The sequence below is a fragment of the Pagrus major genome, chromosome 1, assembly GCF_040436345.1.
Source record: "Pagrus major chromosome 1, Pma_NU_1.0".
Lineage (NCBI taxonomy): Eukaryota > Metazoa > Chordata > Actinopteri > Spariformes > Sparidae > Pagrus > Pagrus major.
In genome coordinates this window covers 5,282,348-5,299,470 of record NC_133215.1, presented here as the reverse complement: position 1 = coordinate 5,299,470, position 17,123 = coordinate 5,282,348, and the positions used below count along the sequence as shown (strand labels likewise).

Below are 17,123 nucleotides of genomic sequence, written 5' to 3'. Positions count from 1 at the left end.
CAGGGGTGCTTAGGTCTCCTTTAGAGGAGCTTTGCCCTGCTGGTTCCCCAATAATTTGAACACTGAACACCTGCTGACAGCTGGAACAGCCCGGGAGAATAATTTTTTAACTTAATATCTTTATTTAATAAAATATCAGGTTATTTAAACAACATAAAACAGTGCAATCACCTCAGTTTAACAGACTATTGCCCGAGGGTTAAAACTTTGAGAAATAAGTCACAGGCTTAAAAAACACAATTCCACAGTAAGAAAAATAAGAATAAATTAAATCCATTCAAACAAACACTTACTCAGTATTAGAAATATTGACAATATTTACGATAAAAACAAACTCAGAAAACGGCAGAGCAAAGAAAGACTGTGTTAAAGTTAAACTATACAGAGAGAAGGGTATTATGAGCCCCTGATTAAACCTTTGAGATAAATCATTGGTAATATGAGAAGTTTGTTTGATTTTTACAAGTGCCTTTATGCTGCAATAATGACCAGGACAGTCGATAACAAACTATTTTAATGTCACTGTGGACACCTACATAAACACTGTGAAGTAAACATCACAGATTCTGTTGTGTTCATACTCTTGGGTTTTTGGTGACTGTGCTGTACAGAGCGGATGGATCCTCAACAGAGTCTTCTTGACATCTTAATCTGTGAATGGAAAAAAACAAACTTTATGAATGAATTATGAACTCATAAATTAACTCAAAATATTAATTAAGACCAGGTTTAAAATAGACAGACGCAACAGCAATAAAGTGATGGCAGTAAAAACATTGACCATTCTTCTCATGGACTTACTCTGGGGAAGCACTGGAACTCTTAAAGTTGACGAAGGTGTAGTCCACACCAGCCTCATCCTCTTCTTCCTCCTCCTCTTCATGTTTTTGTCTTTTGGGATAAGCTAGGCCAATGTTGGAGTAGAGAGGATCTTCCTGGTTTTTAGAGAAGCTTACGGTGGCGTAGTAAAGGTCATCCTGCTCCTCTGATGGATTTCTCTGTGCTGCAGCTGAAGGGTTGTCGCACACTGGACCCACGTTGGGCTGAAGAGTAAACATAGCATAGACCATTCAGTATTCAAGTACTTAGCTACAAAGATTACCAGGCTGGTAATCAGTCTACACTTAATTCAGGGTAGGGCTAGTGGCTAGTGACAAAATACTTCATCAGGGGCTACAAATTTCTGGAGTTGACATTAATTCATGCCTTGGAACCAAGCCTCAATGTGAACCAAATGTTTGAGGTCATGTCTGTTTTTTGTAATTGTAATTCCTACTGATCACAGTTAGAGGTCAATAAAATTCAAGGATATCCCCCAGCAGTGAAAGGCCAAGGCCACACAGCCATCACCCTCAGAGTTATTACAATTAATGACATGTAATGACTGCGTTAAGAAAAACAAGGGTGCTACACATACATATGCCGAGAGGTTTATCAAATGGAAATGAACAGGATGGAAGAAGAAAGGGTGATGGGGACAGACAGTTTAGTTTATTGATAATAATAATAATAATAATAATAATAATGATAATAATAACAACAACTTTATTATATTTGTATAGCACAGTTACAAAGTGCTTCACAGAAACAATAAAGCGCACAAGTCAGAACCCAGTGTACATCCATCCATCCGTACCAACAAAAAACATACCGACACATGTTCAAAGACAAACACACAAAGGATGCAAACTCAAAAACATTTTTGTAGCACAAGACGAGACTTGAAGTCAAAGTGAGGCAAAGCACGATCATCGCTGGATTTGAAATTGGACTCACCTGTGCGTTGTTGTCTGGTCCCTCCGCTATTCGTTTCGTAGACCTCTTTCGTCTGGATAGGGGGATTATGAACAAGCAAATGAATCATCGAATGAAAACAACTGACTGGACTGAAGATGCATTTCTGAATGTAAATCTGTAAACTTGAACTGCTCACCTGATCAAGAAGAAGGCAAAGAGGAATATGATAACCAGAAAAAGTGAAGTGATTGATCCAGCAGCTACTGATTTCATTGAACCTGGGAAAGACTGACAATTAATTATGGAATCACAGATTTTTGAGTTGATTAGCAACTGATAAACATAAATATCATAAAACAAAATAATACATCTTTAGACAGAAGCACTCTCAATAATTACTCATGTGAACTTGGTTTTTGCCAAACACCACAAACACTCTTGTGCCAATATCTTGGTGGTCCACAATGCTTGAACAACATCTAATTGTATGTTTGATGTAAACAATTTTGCAAGGCAGGCTAAAAAGTAATGATTGACTTTGTAGCCAAATTATCAAATCTTTGACCATGTATCCTGAACTTGTGAGGTCAGCTGAAGCCACCCTGGTGTTGAGGGGGATCACTTGACAAGAGAAGCTGCTGGACAGATCTTGGGAAAACCAAATGTGTAGTGAGGGTAGACTGGGTACATCTTGGTGAGGTTTTAGGCTCCCATCTCCAGAGGAATCTAAGACAGGTTGGGGAAATGCAATCTAAATTGGCCACGTCAAAGCAGAGGATGTTAAGAGCTCTGTTCAGAAGGTCACTGTGTTGGCTGAGGCTGCAACAACTGCAAAGGTCCTGATAGTGGACACCTGCAGTAAAGGATGTCACAGAGCAGAAAATAAATTGCCTTTTATTCGGTTTGGTAGCCGAGGGGAGTCCTGAATCGGCAGACAAGTACCAGTATAAGGAGGCCGGTAGTACGGCGGCCTCTGTGGTCATGCACGATTATGGAAGGATCCTGGAGAAGGATTCAAAGAGATTCTGGCAAAACATCAGAGGAATTGAATGGAGGCAGGCCCTTTCCCAGGCTGCTGTCAGAAGTGAAGGGGAAGTGCTGACATTGACTGGGTAAGTGGAAAACTCTGAGGAACCAAAACAAAACACCATGTGCAGACAAAGCAGAATTGGAAGCCTTGTGGGAAGCCATTTTTCTGGTAAAGGTCAGTGAGGTAGTTGTGGTTAAGTCTTATTGGGTAGGACTACCTTAAATATTGTTTTGCTGTGTTGGTTGACAAGCCACTTCAGTTTGCCTGTGGCCTCGCAGACGACGGTTCCCATTTTGAGCAAAAACGTGTGTGCGTTCAGACTTAAAGCCTTTGCAGGGTGCTGGCAAGACAATTCCTCCAGCGAATGTTGGATTCAGGAGAAGCAGTAAGAAACCGGGGTGATAAGAATTTTGTCCCAAGAGAGGAGCAGGGAATTCTGAAGTGGTTCCAGGAGTTTGCCCATTCATTCTACTTTGTGAAACTGGAGAAGATCTTGTACCTTGGGTTGAGTTTTGGGTGGCACTGTGGTTGTATGGGATGCTAGGGCTGCTTCTGCAAGTCATTTGGTTCTTGCATGACAGAAATGAGACCCCATATTCTTGGCAAAAATGGGGGGGGGTGTTGATCTTCCAGGGTCGTACCTTGTCAGTGATTCAATTTGCAATTTTCATGAACAGAATCCCTTGGCCCATGAGAGGGATGGACAGTGTTTGCAATGGTGACATCAAGATTGCATCTCTGCTTTTTGCAGATGATATTTGGCATTTTTCAATTACATTCTGCTGGCCTGGCTCTACTCGGCTTGACTCAAAATTAGTCCAGCATGGCAGGGATTTGCATTTCCTTTACAACAGGGCTACCTGCTTGAAGGTGCATGGGCAGTAAACACTTTTCCTCCCTGCAGCACTACAGCAAAAAAGCTCCATTACTTACTTACTACATGTAATTCCCTTTTAATTCTTCACAATGAAACTCCTCCGTTAATTGGTTATTTTAAAGCTTTTATTATGAAGCAGCACAATCAGGAAATGCTGGGTTTTCACCAGCAGCAACTTAACACGACAGTGAAACAGCTGAAAGCGAACACGGTGAAACAGTACCATACAGCAGACATCTGAACACTGGAGATAAACTAAACACAAACCACCTTTGTCTCCGGTTGAGTCTCATAACACAGGCTCGTTTGATGGAGAAAGGGGAGTCGTCATTGGTCAGCCACGGTCGCAAGATGTCAAGTTTGGATCTACTCTGGAGAAGGCCCATCCCGGACGCGGCTTGGCTCAACTCAGCATGGTAAGCTGGTGATGGAAATGCAAAATGGCGCGGCTCGGTTTGACTCGGCATGGCCAGAACTGCCAGTGAAAAAGGCCTAATAGTCCTTTATTTGTTTGTGATGTCCAAGGTGCACTAAGATGGTTGAATGTCAGCATATCCAAGCCTGAAGTGGAGAAACAGTGGATTGGGCCCTTTGAATTAATAAATATTATCTGGGTAACCATAACCAACAGGAAAAGAGTTTCTGGGCAAACATACTGCATTTGATTTGCAAATGTGTCTGCGTTGAAAACCTATTTCATCTAGACTCAGCTCGGAGGTTTAAGTTGCAGAACTAATTGAACCTAAAGCAGGCTTATACTGATATTGTCTTGTTTAACTGGATGGTTAAAGTAATGTGGAAGTTATTGGGTGTGTTGCTAGCTTAATGAGCATGACTTACGTGACACAACAATCAGCTGTAAGGTGGAGTTATGACGTCCTCCTCTGTTCTGGGCTTCACAGTAATAATTCCCAGTGTGTTCAGCTTTGATGTCAGTGATGGTGAAGATCTGTCCTGATGCTTTTGGTGAGTCCTCATTCTTCTTGTACCAGGTGTAAGTAGCTGCTGGGTTAGCATCACTGCTACAGGTCAGATTCACTGAACTGCCCTCCACTATCTCAGCAGAGGGACTCACTGACACAGAGGGAAGTCTTGGAGCATCTGGAGGAGAAATGAACATGCATTAATTAAATATTACAAAGATTAAAAGATGTTAACACTGACAATCAACTGTTTCATCTAGTTAGCAAGGCTTTTAATTCTTAACATTTATTGAAACCCTCAACTTTGGGGGAAACTGGACTGAAGCGTTGCTTTCCTCCTGGGAAAACATTTTACCTTTCTCAGCACCATGTGGACACAAAATTACAATATCAGGTTGAAAAATGTTTTGATTTTACCCCCGAGATTTGTCAACAGAACACTATGTGACCGAATCACAGTAACAGAGTAACTGTGGTCACCAACAGGATTTATCCTTCTGCTGCAGCTCAGAAACAAAGAATCACTGTCTGATTTGAAGAACACAAAAAGTGATTTTTTACAGAACTGAACACTGGATTTTGCCCTGTACTTCTTACAGTCTTGTTGTTCTGCAGAGGTATCGCTTCACGGCCAGCATGGACTTTGTGGGTCAGCTGGATTTGCTTTGCGATAGCTATAGCATCAGTTATATCAGAGCTGGAGAGTATGTTTAATTAAAAAAAAGAGCAAAGAATGGCACTGAAAGCTTTCTTCGATGGAAAATCTGTGATCACTTTTCTCTCGTCTGGCTTCGGTAAGAGTTTATTTTACAAACTGGCTTTTCTGATGGTAAGTGACTTACAAGTTACGCACAGACAATTGTATTAAAATGGTGATTATGATTTTTTTTTTAAAGTGTCCTTTTAACCCTTTGTGACATGTTTCTTAATTACACTGAATGCAGAAGTGATTTGCAATGCTTTCTACTTACACTGGACATTCATGGTTACAGATTTCGAGTTGATCCAGCCATATTTATTCTCTGACTTGCAGTGGTAGATCCCATTGTCGTTTAAGCTCATAGATTTGAAATTATAAATGCCTTCTGGTCCCTGAATCAGTGTTTGGTTCTCCTTGTACCAGGTGTAAGTAGCTGCTGGGTTAGCATCACTGCTACAGGTCAGAGTCACTGAACTGCCCTCCACTATCTCAGCTGAGTGAATCACTCTGGGAAGCTTTGGAGCATCTGGTGGTCAAAAGAGAGCTAAATCAGGAATTTCTGTTTACAAGCCTGTTTTTAGGCACAAACTACCATGAGCTAGGACGGGCACAACATTGATTTTGATTAATTATTTTCAGGCAGACCATTGTTGCCTCTACAAAGCTAGCTAGCAGGCTACAGTAACTACTAAGAGACCTGAGAAGTACTGGCAGCACTGTGCCACGAATACATTATCTAAATTGCTAAAATGTGTGCCAGGAGTTTGTGCATGGGTTTAAGTTTCTGCCCATTTTCAGAAAAAGAAGGGCCCCAAGACATTTTGTCTGAGTAGTACTAATAATAATTTTCTAATATTTTGTACTCACACTGGACGTCTATAAATAGAGATGAAGAGTTGATCTCTCCATACTGATTCTCAGACTTGCAGTAGTAGATCCCTCTGTCCTCAGACCTGATGTTGGAGAAATGATAGACGCCTTCTGGACCCTGAATCAGTGTTCGGTTCTCCTTGTACCAGGTGTATTTAGCTGCTGGGTTAGCATCACTGCTACAGGTCAGAGTCACTGGAGTGCGCTCCATGATTCTACCAGAGGGATTCGCTGACACAGAGGGAAGTCTTGGAGTATCTGGAGGAGATGTGTTGAAAGATTATTCTAGGTTAAATGTGTTATAACAGTAGCACATATGCTATTTGGATCATACACTGTGAACAGCTGTGTGAGGCACTGGTTCAGTCTGAAAACTGAAGTCTCCTGGAGCTGCTCAGTAAATTACAGCTGAGAATTAGAAGCACAAGAAAAAGTAACATCTTCTCCTGCAAAGATTACACCGATTTAAGAACTTTGTTATCTTACAAATAACACTCACATGTCACATTAATAGAGATGTATTCAGACGTCCTCCTCCCCAGCTCGTTCTCAGCTGTGCAGTAATACTCTCCAGAGTCAGAGGACTGGATGGAGCTGAAGACAAGCTGTGGTTCTTTACTGAGAGGCTGAAGGTCTGGATCTCCATTCTTCTTGTACCAGGTGTATTTAGCTGCTGGGTTAGCATCACTGCTACAGGTCAGAGTCACTGAACTGCCCTCCACTATCTCAGCAGAGGGACTCACTGACACAGAGGGAAGTCTTGGAGCATCTGGAGAACAAACGGACATTTATTATTTCAAGATATTACAAAAAAACGACTATTTTGATTAAAATGTCTGTTTCTTTTTGATTGTCCCCATTATCACAGCAGCTGTCCGTATTGTTGATTATAATGGGAACAGTCAATAACAAGGTGTTAATAATTTGTAATTTTCAAAACCTTTACACATTGTTATCCATACTGTACATGCTGGTTGTGTTCAGGTCCTGTTTGCAGAGTCCTGACAGTGTGAAAATTGCTTCTCTTACAAAGGCTCCTCTAGTTGTAGCAGTTTAACTTTATCCAGATACATTTAATTCTGCTGCATCTACAACTTTCAGAAGCCAGTGTGTATGCATGTCTTTTTCCTGATACAGTGGATTAAACTCACACACTGAAGGAGAGCCGTAGTTCTCATGTCCTTTCAAAGCACAAGAGATGATGTCTCCAGGATAAACCCGGCCTTTAAAAGAAGATGTCTCCACCCCTGTGACTTTCTGTCCGTTCTTGAACCAGACGTAGGAAAGACGACCAGCTGGACTGCAGCTGCTGTGACACTTCAGCTCTGCCTCAGTATCAGACTGGTGGACTGTTGTTCTGGTCACCTGCACCTGCAGAGCTGGATATGAGAACAAGAAACAATATTATTATCACTGGTTCTGACAGAAATCAGTGATAGATGTACACACACGACAACACAACAGTTACTATTCCTAGAACTAGCAGTGAACATTAGTGCCAACACAACAGTCATTATTACACAAACTCATGATGATCCATCATTTTCAACATGTTCACTGTTTCTAAATGTACTATGTTGATGTTTTACATCAGTGTGTGTTCATCAGTACCTGTGACAGTCAGAGTTGTACCAGGTAAACTACTCCTCAACTCAGACCATTGTGTTGTGAATTTAAAGTGATACTGAGCTGAATCACTCTCTGTCAGGTCAGTGATTCTCAGAGTGGAGCGTCCTGTCTCTGTTTCAAGGACCTGAACACGACCTCCAAACTGGGAGTCTTCACTAAGGTCCTCAGGCTGTGAAGGACTCTGCCACTGATGAGAACGTTCATGATTGAACCAGAATTTAGATCTGATAGTTTGATAACTGCTGTAAGTGCAAGAAATGTCCACTGATGAGCCTTTGGAGGCACAGATGCTTCTGTCAGTGTAGCAGATTTTATCATTGATACCTGAAAGATAAAACAAAGTTTTGATCATTTTTAAACCAGAGTTGATGAAGAGTCACAATGAGGGTCTCCATATTAAAATACATGTAGTTATAAGACTCCATCAGATGGTGTTATGTTAGTGTAGTAAACTCACACACTGGAGGAGAGGGGAAATCCTCATGTCCTTTAACTGCACAGGAATAACTGTCTCCATAATCATAGTAGAGTAAATAAGTAGAAGATGTTTGTGACTGAATTTTCTCTCCACTTATGTACCAGATGTAGGAAGAACGATAAGGTAGACGACAACTGCTGTGACACTTCAGCTCTCTCCGGTTAGAATGTGAGGATCTGCTCACCTTCACCTGGAGATCTGGATGTGAAGAAGGAACAAGAATGTTATTTTAGACAAACTGTCAACATACACACACAACACATTTATATTATTGTTGTCTAGATGTTGAACATTTGGAAATAATTAAAACATGAAGGAAAATGTTACCTGTGACCCTCAAAGTGACTCCAGGTGAACCAGTATATCTCCCATCTTGTTGGTTTGTTGTGAACCTGAACTTGTACTCAGCTGAGTCGCTCTCTCTCAGGTCTGTGATTCTCAGAGTGCAGCTCTTCTTATAATATCTCTCATAACAACTGTACTCAACACGACCTTGATAATCTGAGTCTGTACTCAGATCCACAGGTTGATATCCACTCAGTTTAGTAAACCAGAATGTTTCCTTAACTTCAGTATCACCACCATCTATTCTGGATGGGTATCTGTATGTGCAGTTTATTTCCACTGTTGATCCTTTTACGGCACAGATCTCAGTAGAGCTGTAAGTCACTCCATAGTAATCCCAGCCCTGTATCACTGTAACACAGAGAACATCAGAAACTACAATCAGACTCAAAACAACATTAGAAGACTACTTCCTAAACTACTCTGGATCTCGTGCCATCACACTTTAAGTCAGTGTGAGGCAAAGATAATCTTTTAGTACAAATATGGTTTGGGAAAGTGAGCGTGAGCAAACTTTAGAAAAACTCGCACTGTGTTACTCTATTCTCTGTGATCTTAACTAGAACTGAGCTTCAGACGTTTTCTGTATCACGTGTTTTTCTTATACTTTCTAATGTCTGTTTTGAAAATGAGTATATGCTTTAAATCAAGTTGTGAGTTGCATGTAATATGTAATTTTCACTGCTATCTAAACAAAACAAGATATTTGCAGAGTGTTTTGTGGGGAGGAGTTTTTCTGCTCAGCTTCTAACAGCCGGCTGGAGTCGAGGCCAAACCAGACCTGAAGAATAAACAGTCACATCGGATTCTGCTCTGATCCAGAGACGGTCGCCGAGGGGACGAGAGCTCAGAGATTACTTTTTAACTTTTTTGGATTAAAAAGTGGATTTATCTTCACTCCTGTTTATCAACCTGACTGCAGCAGTGATCGGTAGAGGTGGCGTACACAACATTAAACAACCATCACTGCTGATGAAAATCTATCTGACATGATTTAGGGACAAACGTTCACAGACGAGGTAATGTTTTAAAGTTTTATACACCTTAAATTTTGTCTTGTTAGCTGACTTCCTTAACCCTGAAGCAACAACTGCGTCCTAATAAAATGCACCCTCACTATGGGTAAACTTGTGAATGTCTCTGGGAACATTGCTAGAAACATTTTGGATAATTTAAGTATACAATTCAGCAAAATATAAAACAAAGACCAAGTTGTTTTCAGACATTTTAAAAGTGCAACATGTAAGAATTTTAGTGTAAAACATCAAAGATTAACTAAAATTATCAACCGTTTGTGAGGAAATACAAATTTTGACATTTTGACAAAGACGTTTATGGACTGTGTTGAAGAGATATCTACTATAGCTAGCATGCTAACCAGCTAACCTCTATCTCTTATCAATTCAAAGCTCCTGTGCAAGCAGTGTAAACACAAACACTCCGCAGGTAGTCCGGCTAGCTTCACAGCTAACTGAGCTAGCAAGCTAGTAGCAGCTACAGTCATGGATGTATTTTAAAAAAAGGATACAGTTAGTAGCAGTAAGCAGTTATTCTGGTGATATGCTACCCCTATTTGCTGATAGTGTAAATTCAAGGTGACTAATTCTTATGTATTGCACCGTTGATACAGAATTCCTGCATATCATATCTTTAATCTGAGGCAGGACATCATGCTGAGGGTGCAGTAAGGGAACAGCATGTACTTTAACACAGGATTAAAAAAAAAGCTGAAGGTTTAATATTAGACTTTTGTTTGCTCGGTTGCTTAACTTTCTGTGGTCAGGCTGCAGCAGAGTGTGAAGGGAAACTGTAGAGAAAGCAGAACACAGAGGCGTGGGCATGTACTGTGACATGTAGATAACACAAACAGACCTAAAATACTGCGCACAAATATATAGCTGTGTATGAGGTAAAGGTTAACGGCATCAGATCATTGATTAAACATCTGACTTATGGTGTCAAAGGTCGAGACAACCACACACAAGTCAGATGAAGATGTATCCACCTCAGTTTCAGAGCTTCAAATCTGTTCTCAAACCAATAAACTCAACTTGCAGCATCTGGCACTGAATATGTGACATATTCAAAGATATCTGGTCTATAATTTACTGTAACACACCCCTAATCTCATTGGGAGCTAATTATCAACAGTATTACTCAAATTTGTTTGGTGACAGGTTGATGTTGTTGTGACTGGATGTCAGCTGGTTGAAAAGAGGGTGAAAGGAGTTCAGTTCAGACCGAATATCACGCAGTTGTCAACTGAAAATCAACGTGTGCATCCTAGTTTGAGTCTGATAATGAATATTCATTAGTTCAACACCAACAGGAAGTCTTTTATCTCGACCTGAAACCGACTCATGTTATATAATTTGTATTTTCTGCAGTAATTATGCCATCCTAAAGCAACTGGCCTCTAAATTTACTTTAACAAGTTAAAGATAACAAGTTGTTTCTTTCTTTGTTAATGTATATAAAGTCATTTCATCCATCCACATGCTTACTGTCTTCAATGGTGCAGTTTACAAAGTTAAGGTGTAAGTGTACAGAGGTGCTGCTGGTGTAAAAAGACCAAGTGTTTGCAGCACATCAAATCAAACATCAAATCTTTTTGTTTACTCAAAAACGTATTCTAAATGTCTTGGGCGTACTAACTGTCTTACAGTATAAATGTAGACGTACATTACCTTGTACAAAGAGGAGGAAGACAACAAATCCGCTCGCTGCTGCTGTTAAAGTCATAGCTTCTCCTCACGTCGATCACATTCATGAGAAATACTCGCAGTAACTCTTAAGAAACAGTTCTTAATAAAAAATGGAGGATGTGGTCTCTGAAGACAGTTTTCCTCTGTGTGGTTTGTATTGTCGAAGTGTTCAAAGCCAGCCTGGCTTCCTTCCCCTTTATGTCGTTAATTTGCATGAACAGACGGATGCCTGTAAGTCCCCAAGTTGAAATGAAGAAATGATTCTTACTGTTGTTCTTACTGTTGTTTCGCAAATCAGGAATCATTTCTTAAAATATAGTTAATGGAAATTACAGAGAGGGTCAATTTGTGGCCTGGTCTTCTTTCACTTTGAGAAGATGATTTCAGGGAACTAAAAGAGGTCAAATTTATTCACAGCCCCAGTTCTTGTAATAACTGTGGTCTGGGCAGGACTGCAAGCGAAAATCTTATAACAGTTTTGCTTCCCAGTTTGAAAAATCTTGTTCAGAAAGTCAAGTTGTAAATTGTTCACCACTACTGTTGCCTGACAGCTGACGACTGTGTGTATTACCTCTGTACTTTGAGCTTAAAGCTAACAGCAAGCTTACATGCTCACTATCACACTATGACTATGACTGCTAACAAAAGCTTTTTATTGATGCTAGTGCATCGATTTATTTACAAACTTTATTATGAGGTTTGCCATGTTGCTAACACAAGTGAAAAAAACGTATGTTATAAAAGGTGTATACAACATGTAGCATGAAGTTTAGATACATTCTTGAACCTCTAACCCTAACCCAGCCTGTATTTTCTTGATATGAGAATGGATGAAAAATAGAATCAAATCCACTAATATTTACATTAAACAAATGACTGAATTATGAATATAAGTGAACATAAATATAGTGGTAAAGAGCAGCTCACCTAATCCATAGTAAGAGGATGAGGATGAAGGCGAGGATGAACAGGGCGCACATGACCGCCCATGCGATTTTCTCTGACGCCTGATCTCGGTGCAGCTGTGACAATGATCACGTGGAAAGTTAGATAATTCAGTCCGGAGTTACTGGATGTTTGGGTCCATTAGACTGTGTCTGCCCTCTGTTGTGACTGATTTAGCATTTAGGTAAAGTATGTGTTGCACAGTAACAAACATAATTGATTTGAACCAAAAAAAAACCTCGCTCCACTGATGGTATGGCTTCACTGCTACAGGTCAGAGTCACTGAACTGTCCTCCATTATCTCAGCAGAGGGACTCACTGACACAACTGTGGAGCATCTGGAGGTGAAGATGTGAACATAAAATAACTTTTCAGGTCATAGGTAGTTAGTTATACTGCCTCTGGTGGTACATTTGAGTAGTGCAGGCTGTAGATTTTCTATTTCCTGTCAGATCCTCAGAAGAAGAAGTCAGGGTTTTTTTTTTTTCAACATTTGCTGTTTGTTGGATCTTGTTGCCAAGAGACCTTTTTGTTTTAGATCGTTAGCAGCAGTGTTTCTGTTAAGGGACTTCCATATAATCATGCCGAGTATACATGATACATTTTGAAAACTGCACCACACTTTGTTTTCTGCACTCAGCACCAATTACACATCAGTACACAAGTACCTTTTATTTTCCTGTTTTACACTTATTATTTTCACCTTTCAGTTTTTTTTCTGGGTGTAATTACCTGGCACATCTCACTGCATGTTGGAAGCACCCAAACAGTTTTAAAGTAGCAGTCTTGTGAGTCTGAATCTGAACAGTAAGAAACCTCATTTTGATCAGAATCAATTTGGTTGATAAATCACAAAGGATTAGCAAGTAAAAACAGGGTAAACATGACTGTCTTTAACCTCTGATTAACCACCAGATAACATCATGTGAACCACATACTGTAGTTGTACTCTCACACAGTGAAGCGGAGGTAACTGATTTTAAAATGTTATTGTGGTTTGGGCCCCACATATATTTCTGATTCGCTGGTTCCCTATGTGCCAGTACGCAACCTCAGAAGTTTAACTTTTTGTTTTCAGGGGTGCTTAGGTTTCCTTTAGAGGACCTTTGCCCTGCTGGTTCCCCAATAATTCACACATTAAACGCGTTGCATGAACCTGTTGACAGCTGGGGAAATAATTCTTTAATTTAATATCTTTATTCAATAAAATATCAGGTTATTTAAACAACATAAAACAGTGCAATCACCTCAGTTTAACAGACTATTGCCCGAGGGTTAAAACTTTTAGGAATTAGTCCCAGGCTTAAAAAACACAAAACCACAGTTTAAACAATAAGAAAAAAATAAATCCATTCAAACAAACACTTACTCAGTATTAGGATTATTGACAATATTTAATGATAAAAACAGATAAACTCAAAAAATGGCAGAGCAAAGAAAGACTGTGTTAAAGTTAAACTATACAGAGAGAAATGAATGTGCACAAATTGGTATTATGAGACGGGGGAGAACATCCTTAGCTCGGCCCGATTAAACCTTTGTGATAAACCGTTGGTGGTATGAGAAGTTTGTTGTTTTTCATGTATGTTTGATTTTTACAGGTGCCTTTATGCTGCAATAATGACCGTTTCAAACTTCTCATGGACTCACTCTGGGGAAGCACTGGAACTCGTAAAGTTGAAAAACAGTGTACTCCACACCAGCCTCATCCTCTTCAGGTTTTTATCTGTTGGTCCAAGGCTAGGCTGATGTTGGAGTAGAGAAGATCTTCCTGGTTTTTAGAGAAGCTTATGCTGGTGTAGTAAAGGTGACTACAGGTTTGTAAAGGTGCTGCAGCTGAAGGGTTGTTGCACACTGGACCCACGTCTGGCTGAAGAGTAAACATAGCACAGACAATGATGTATTCAAGTACTTAGAGTGGGTAAGTAAGATTTTATTGGCCTGTAACACAAAATTACAATATAGTAAAACATCTGCAGGGTTGAGGCTAGGGGCCGACTGATGTAGTTTTTTCAGAGCCGATACCAAATATTAGCAATCATAGAGTCCGATAACTGATAATTGGAATTTGCAGTATTTGCAAATGTCTGAGTTCATGTCTGTTTTTTGAAATTGTAATCCCTACTGATCACCAGTAGAGGTCAATAAAAGTCAAGGATATCCCCCAACAGTGAAAGGGCCAAAGCCAACATACTGTCAGAGAGGTGAGTTTTTTCTTTGAGTCTTACTCGCTATTTTCCATGCAGGATGACGAAAATGTGATGAATTTAACAAACAGTTTTCAAAATAGATAATACATACAGCAGTATATAGACAGTTAATAATAACAAGCTGAGATTTCAATGCAGTAACAGTTGTAGGAAGGTGTTGTGGTCATTGTGTGGAACTGCATGTGTTACACTGAGAGGTGTTTCTAATGTTCAGTCTACCCTCATTAATATAAATGAGGTATAAATGAAATAATGTTGCCCCAACGCTGCGTTCTTAGTCAAACCATCAGTGAAGAAAAGATCCATCAATACAACCCACAGATCCATGCTGTCGTCACACTCGGTGGCTTTTGATAACTCTGCTGTACAGTGCAGATGGATCCTCCATAGCTGCTTGATGGTTTGTTCTGTGAAGTAATTAAACAGACATTAAAATAGTTTGTTGATAAAAATGGTAAAATAATTAACAAGAAACCTCAAAAATCATGAAATTCAGTTTAGAATACAACAGACACATGCAACAGCCTTCAAACTTAATGTGTATTTCATTAAAACTCAAACAGCAGCAGAGATTCTCCTGTGTGAGGAGCTGCTCACCCTGAGGCACTGATGAAGTTTGGACTCGCGTATACAACACTCTCCTCCTCGTTCCTGTGGGGCCGAGCTGGGCTGAAGTTTGAGTAGAGAGCGTCTGCCTGGGTCCTTGTGAATCGTACGCTGCCGTAGTGAAGCTCTTCTCTCTGCTGGCCACAGGGACAAGAGTGCTTTTATATTTTCCATGTATTCAAAACTCTTGAAGTACAGCTGACGAGGACAGTTTAGTTCACCCCAACATCAGAAATACATGTTTGTTGTCTTACCTGTAGTGCTATTCATCCATCCAGATAGTTTTGGTGTGAGTTGCAGGGTTTTGCAGATATCAGCTGTAGAGATGTCGGCCTCCTCTCCAATATAATGGAGCAAGATAATTGGCTTGTGTGCCAAAAAAAAACAAAAAAACAACTGCAATCTCTCTTTCCAGAAATCATGAGCTGGTTACTCAAGATAATCCACAGACCTTGTTGTGAGCAGTTTCATGTAGGAACTATTCTCTATTCTTTCTACTGAACTACACCCACCAATCGAATCACAGCGCAGACAGAATCAGGCAGCTACTTATGGATGAGAGGTTCATGGTCATGATAGTGCTGGATGTAAACATTAATGGTGTCCTGGTGATAGCTTGAGTAGATGCATGCTTCCTTCTGTACGGTGATAAAAAAATATTTCCCATATGAAACTGTTCACAACAAGGTCGAGGCAAAGTGCCGTCTAGTTCCATTATATTGGGGAGAAGGCCGACATCTCTACGGCTGATAACTCCAAAACTCAACTACTCACAGCAAAACAATCTGGATGGATAAATACAACTACAGGAGTGAACTGGCCCTTTAAGGTAGTAAATAAAACATTTACTGCGCTGTTGCATCAAATCAACATTCAATAAAATAAAAAGTGGAGAGTTTTCAGCCTAATTTGCTGAGACACAGACGTGTGTGATCCTGAAGCTTGTTTTTGTTATTGCACTACCTGCTGCTCACCAGCAGAGGTCACAATATTCATTCAAAACACATTATTTACAACCATATACATGGAGTCCTGTATGGTCTTTAAAGGAGCACTACGTAGTTTTGGGGAGGGAATTTTAATCAGAAGAGAAAGATCTTCATTGACTGATTATTTTTCTGTCTAAATGCATGTTTCTGTTTATACCTGTGCTCTGTTGTCTGGTCTCTCCTCAGCCTCAGACTGGTGTTGTGAAGAACTCACTCTTCTGACGAGAGGATAAAAGGTCCGAACAGAGAAACAAATGAATAATTTAACTCATCACAGACTTTACAGGATAGGTTCATATTCATACATTCATATAATGCTCAAATGCACATTGAGAGAATAAATGGTCGCTGTTCTCAAGCGATGCAGTGACCGCCCACTTTTTGAAAGGCTCTGGGCCACAGGTCAGATTCAAACCCAGGACCACTGCAGCCTCTGTACATGAGGCGCACGCTCTACCAGCTGAGCTACTGGGGTACTTCAACACATGTTTTTCTTAAAACAAGCTTTATGTCATAGGGACTAGAGGGCCAATAACTCTTTCATTGTACATATGTGAGTATTTCCTTTAAGATGCAAGTAAATTCAATCACAGAGAAACTGAACTGCTCACCTGATGCAGAACAAGACCAAGAGAAATATGAAGACCAGCAACACAGCAGTGGTTGAGAGAGCAACTGGTAACTTCCATGTAGCTGGAAAACAGTGACAGAGCACAAACACTGGAAGTAACAGGAGTTATTGGATCCAAACGTGACTGTAAGTTGCGCAAAATCTATGAGAAGCCGTTAAGGCCAAAAATAAATACTTCACTTGCACATACATGCATACTCTCAGTAGTGTATATGCGTGTGAGAATGCATATTTGTGCGAGTTGAGTATGTATATATGTAAAATTGAGTATGTATGTATGTAAGAGTGAGTATGTCTATAAGTAAAAGTGAGAATATATGTACTCAATAGTTCAGCATCAACATGGTCACAGGCCTAAGTTTTATCATGCAGGGAGTCAGAGGGCTGTCTCCTTCACGTGTAGCTAAATCCCCACAGCGCCATATTGTGGCAGCAACTACCGGTTCA

The 17,123-nt window shown here is 40.1% G+C and overlaps 1 protein-coding gene and 1 long non-coding RNA gene across 2 annotated transcripts; both read right to left on the bottom strand.

Annotated features, from left to right (window-relative positions):
- Positions 1 to 99: 99 nt before the first annotated feature.
- On the bottom strand, positions 100 to 11,464 carry LOC140996521 (B-cell receptor CD22-like). Its single transcript, XM_073466949.1, has 12 exons — positions 11,277 to 11,464; positions 8,572 to 8,940; positions 8,224 to 8,442; positions 7,749 to 8,090; positions 7,289 to 7,516; positions 6,637 to 6,906; positions 6,135 to 6,395; positions 4,485 to 4,745; positions 1,934 to 2,015; positions 1,777 to 1,828; positions 802 to 1,043; positions 100 to 651 (listed from the first exon to the last, which is right to left on the bottom strand). Exons 1-12 carry the CDS (start codon positions 11,329 to 11,331, stop codon positions 576 to 578), a joined length of 2,457 nt encoding a protein of 818 aa, XP_073323050.1. The 5' UTR covers positions 11,332 to 11,464; the 3' UTR covers positions 100 to 575.
- A 3,310-nt stretch (positions 11,465 to 14,774) lies between these two features.
- Positions 14,775 to 16,253, bottom strand: LOC141010517 (uncharacterized). Its single transcript, XR_012180190.1, has 3 exons — positions 16,203 to 16,253; positions 15,048 to 15,193; positions 14,775 to 14,857 (listed from the first exon to the last, which is right to left on the bottom strand). It is a non-coding gene; the product is annotated as an uncharacterized lncRNA (long non-coding RNA).
- Between the last annotated feature and the right edge of the window lie 870 nt (positions 16,254 to 17,123).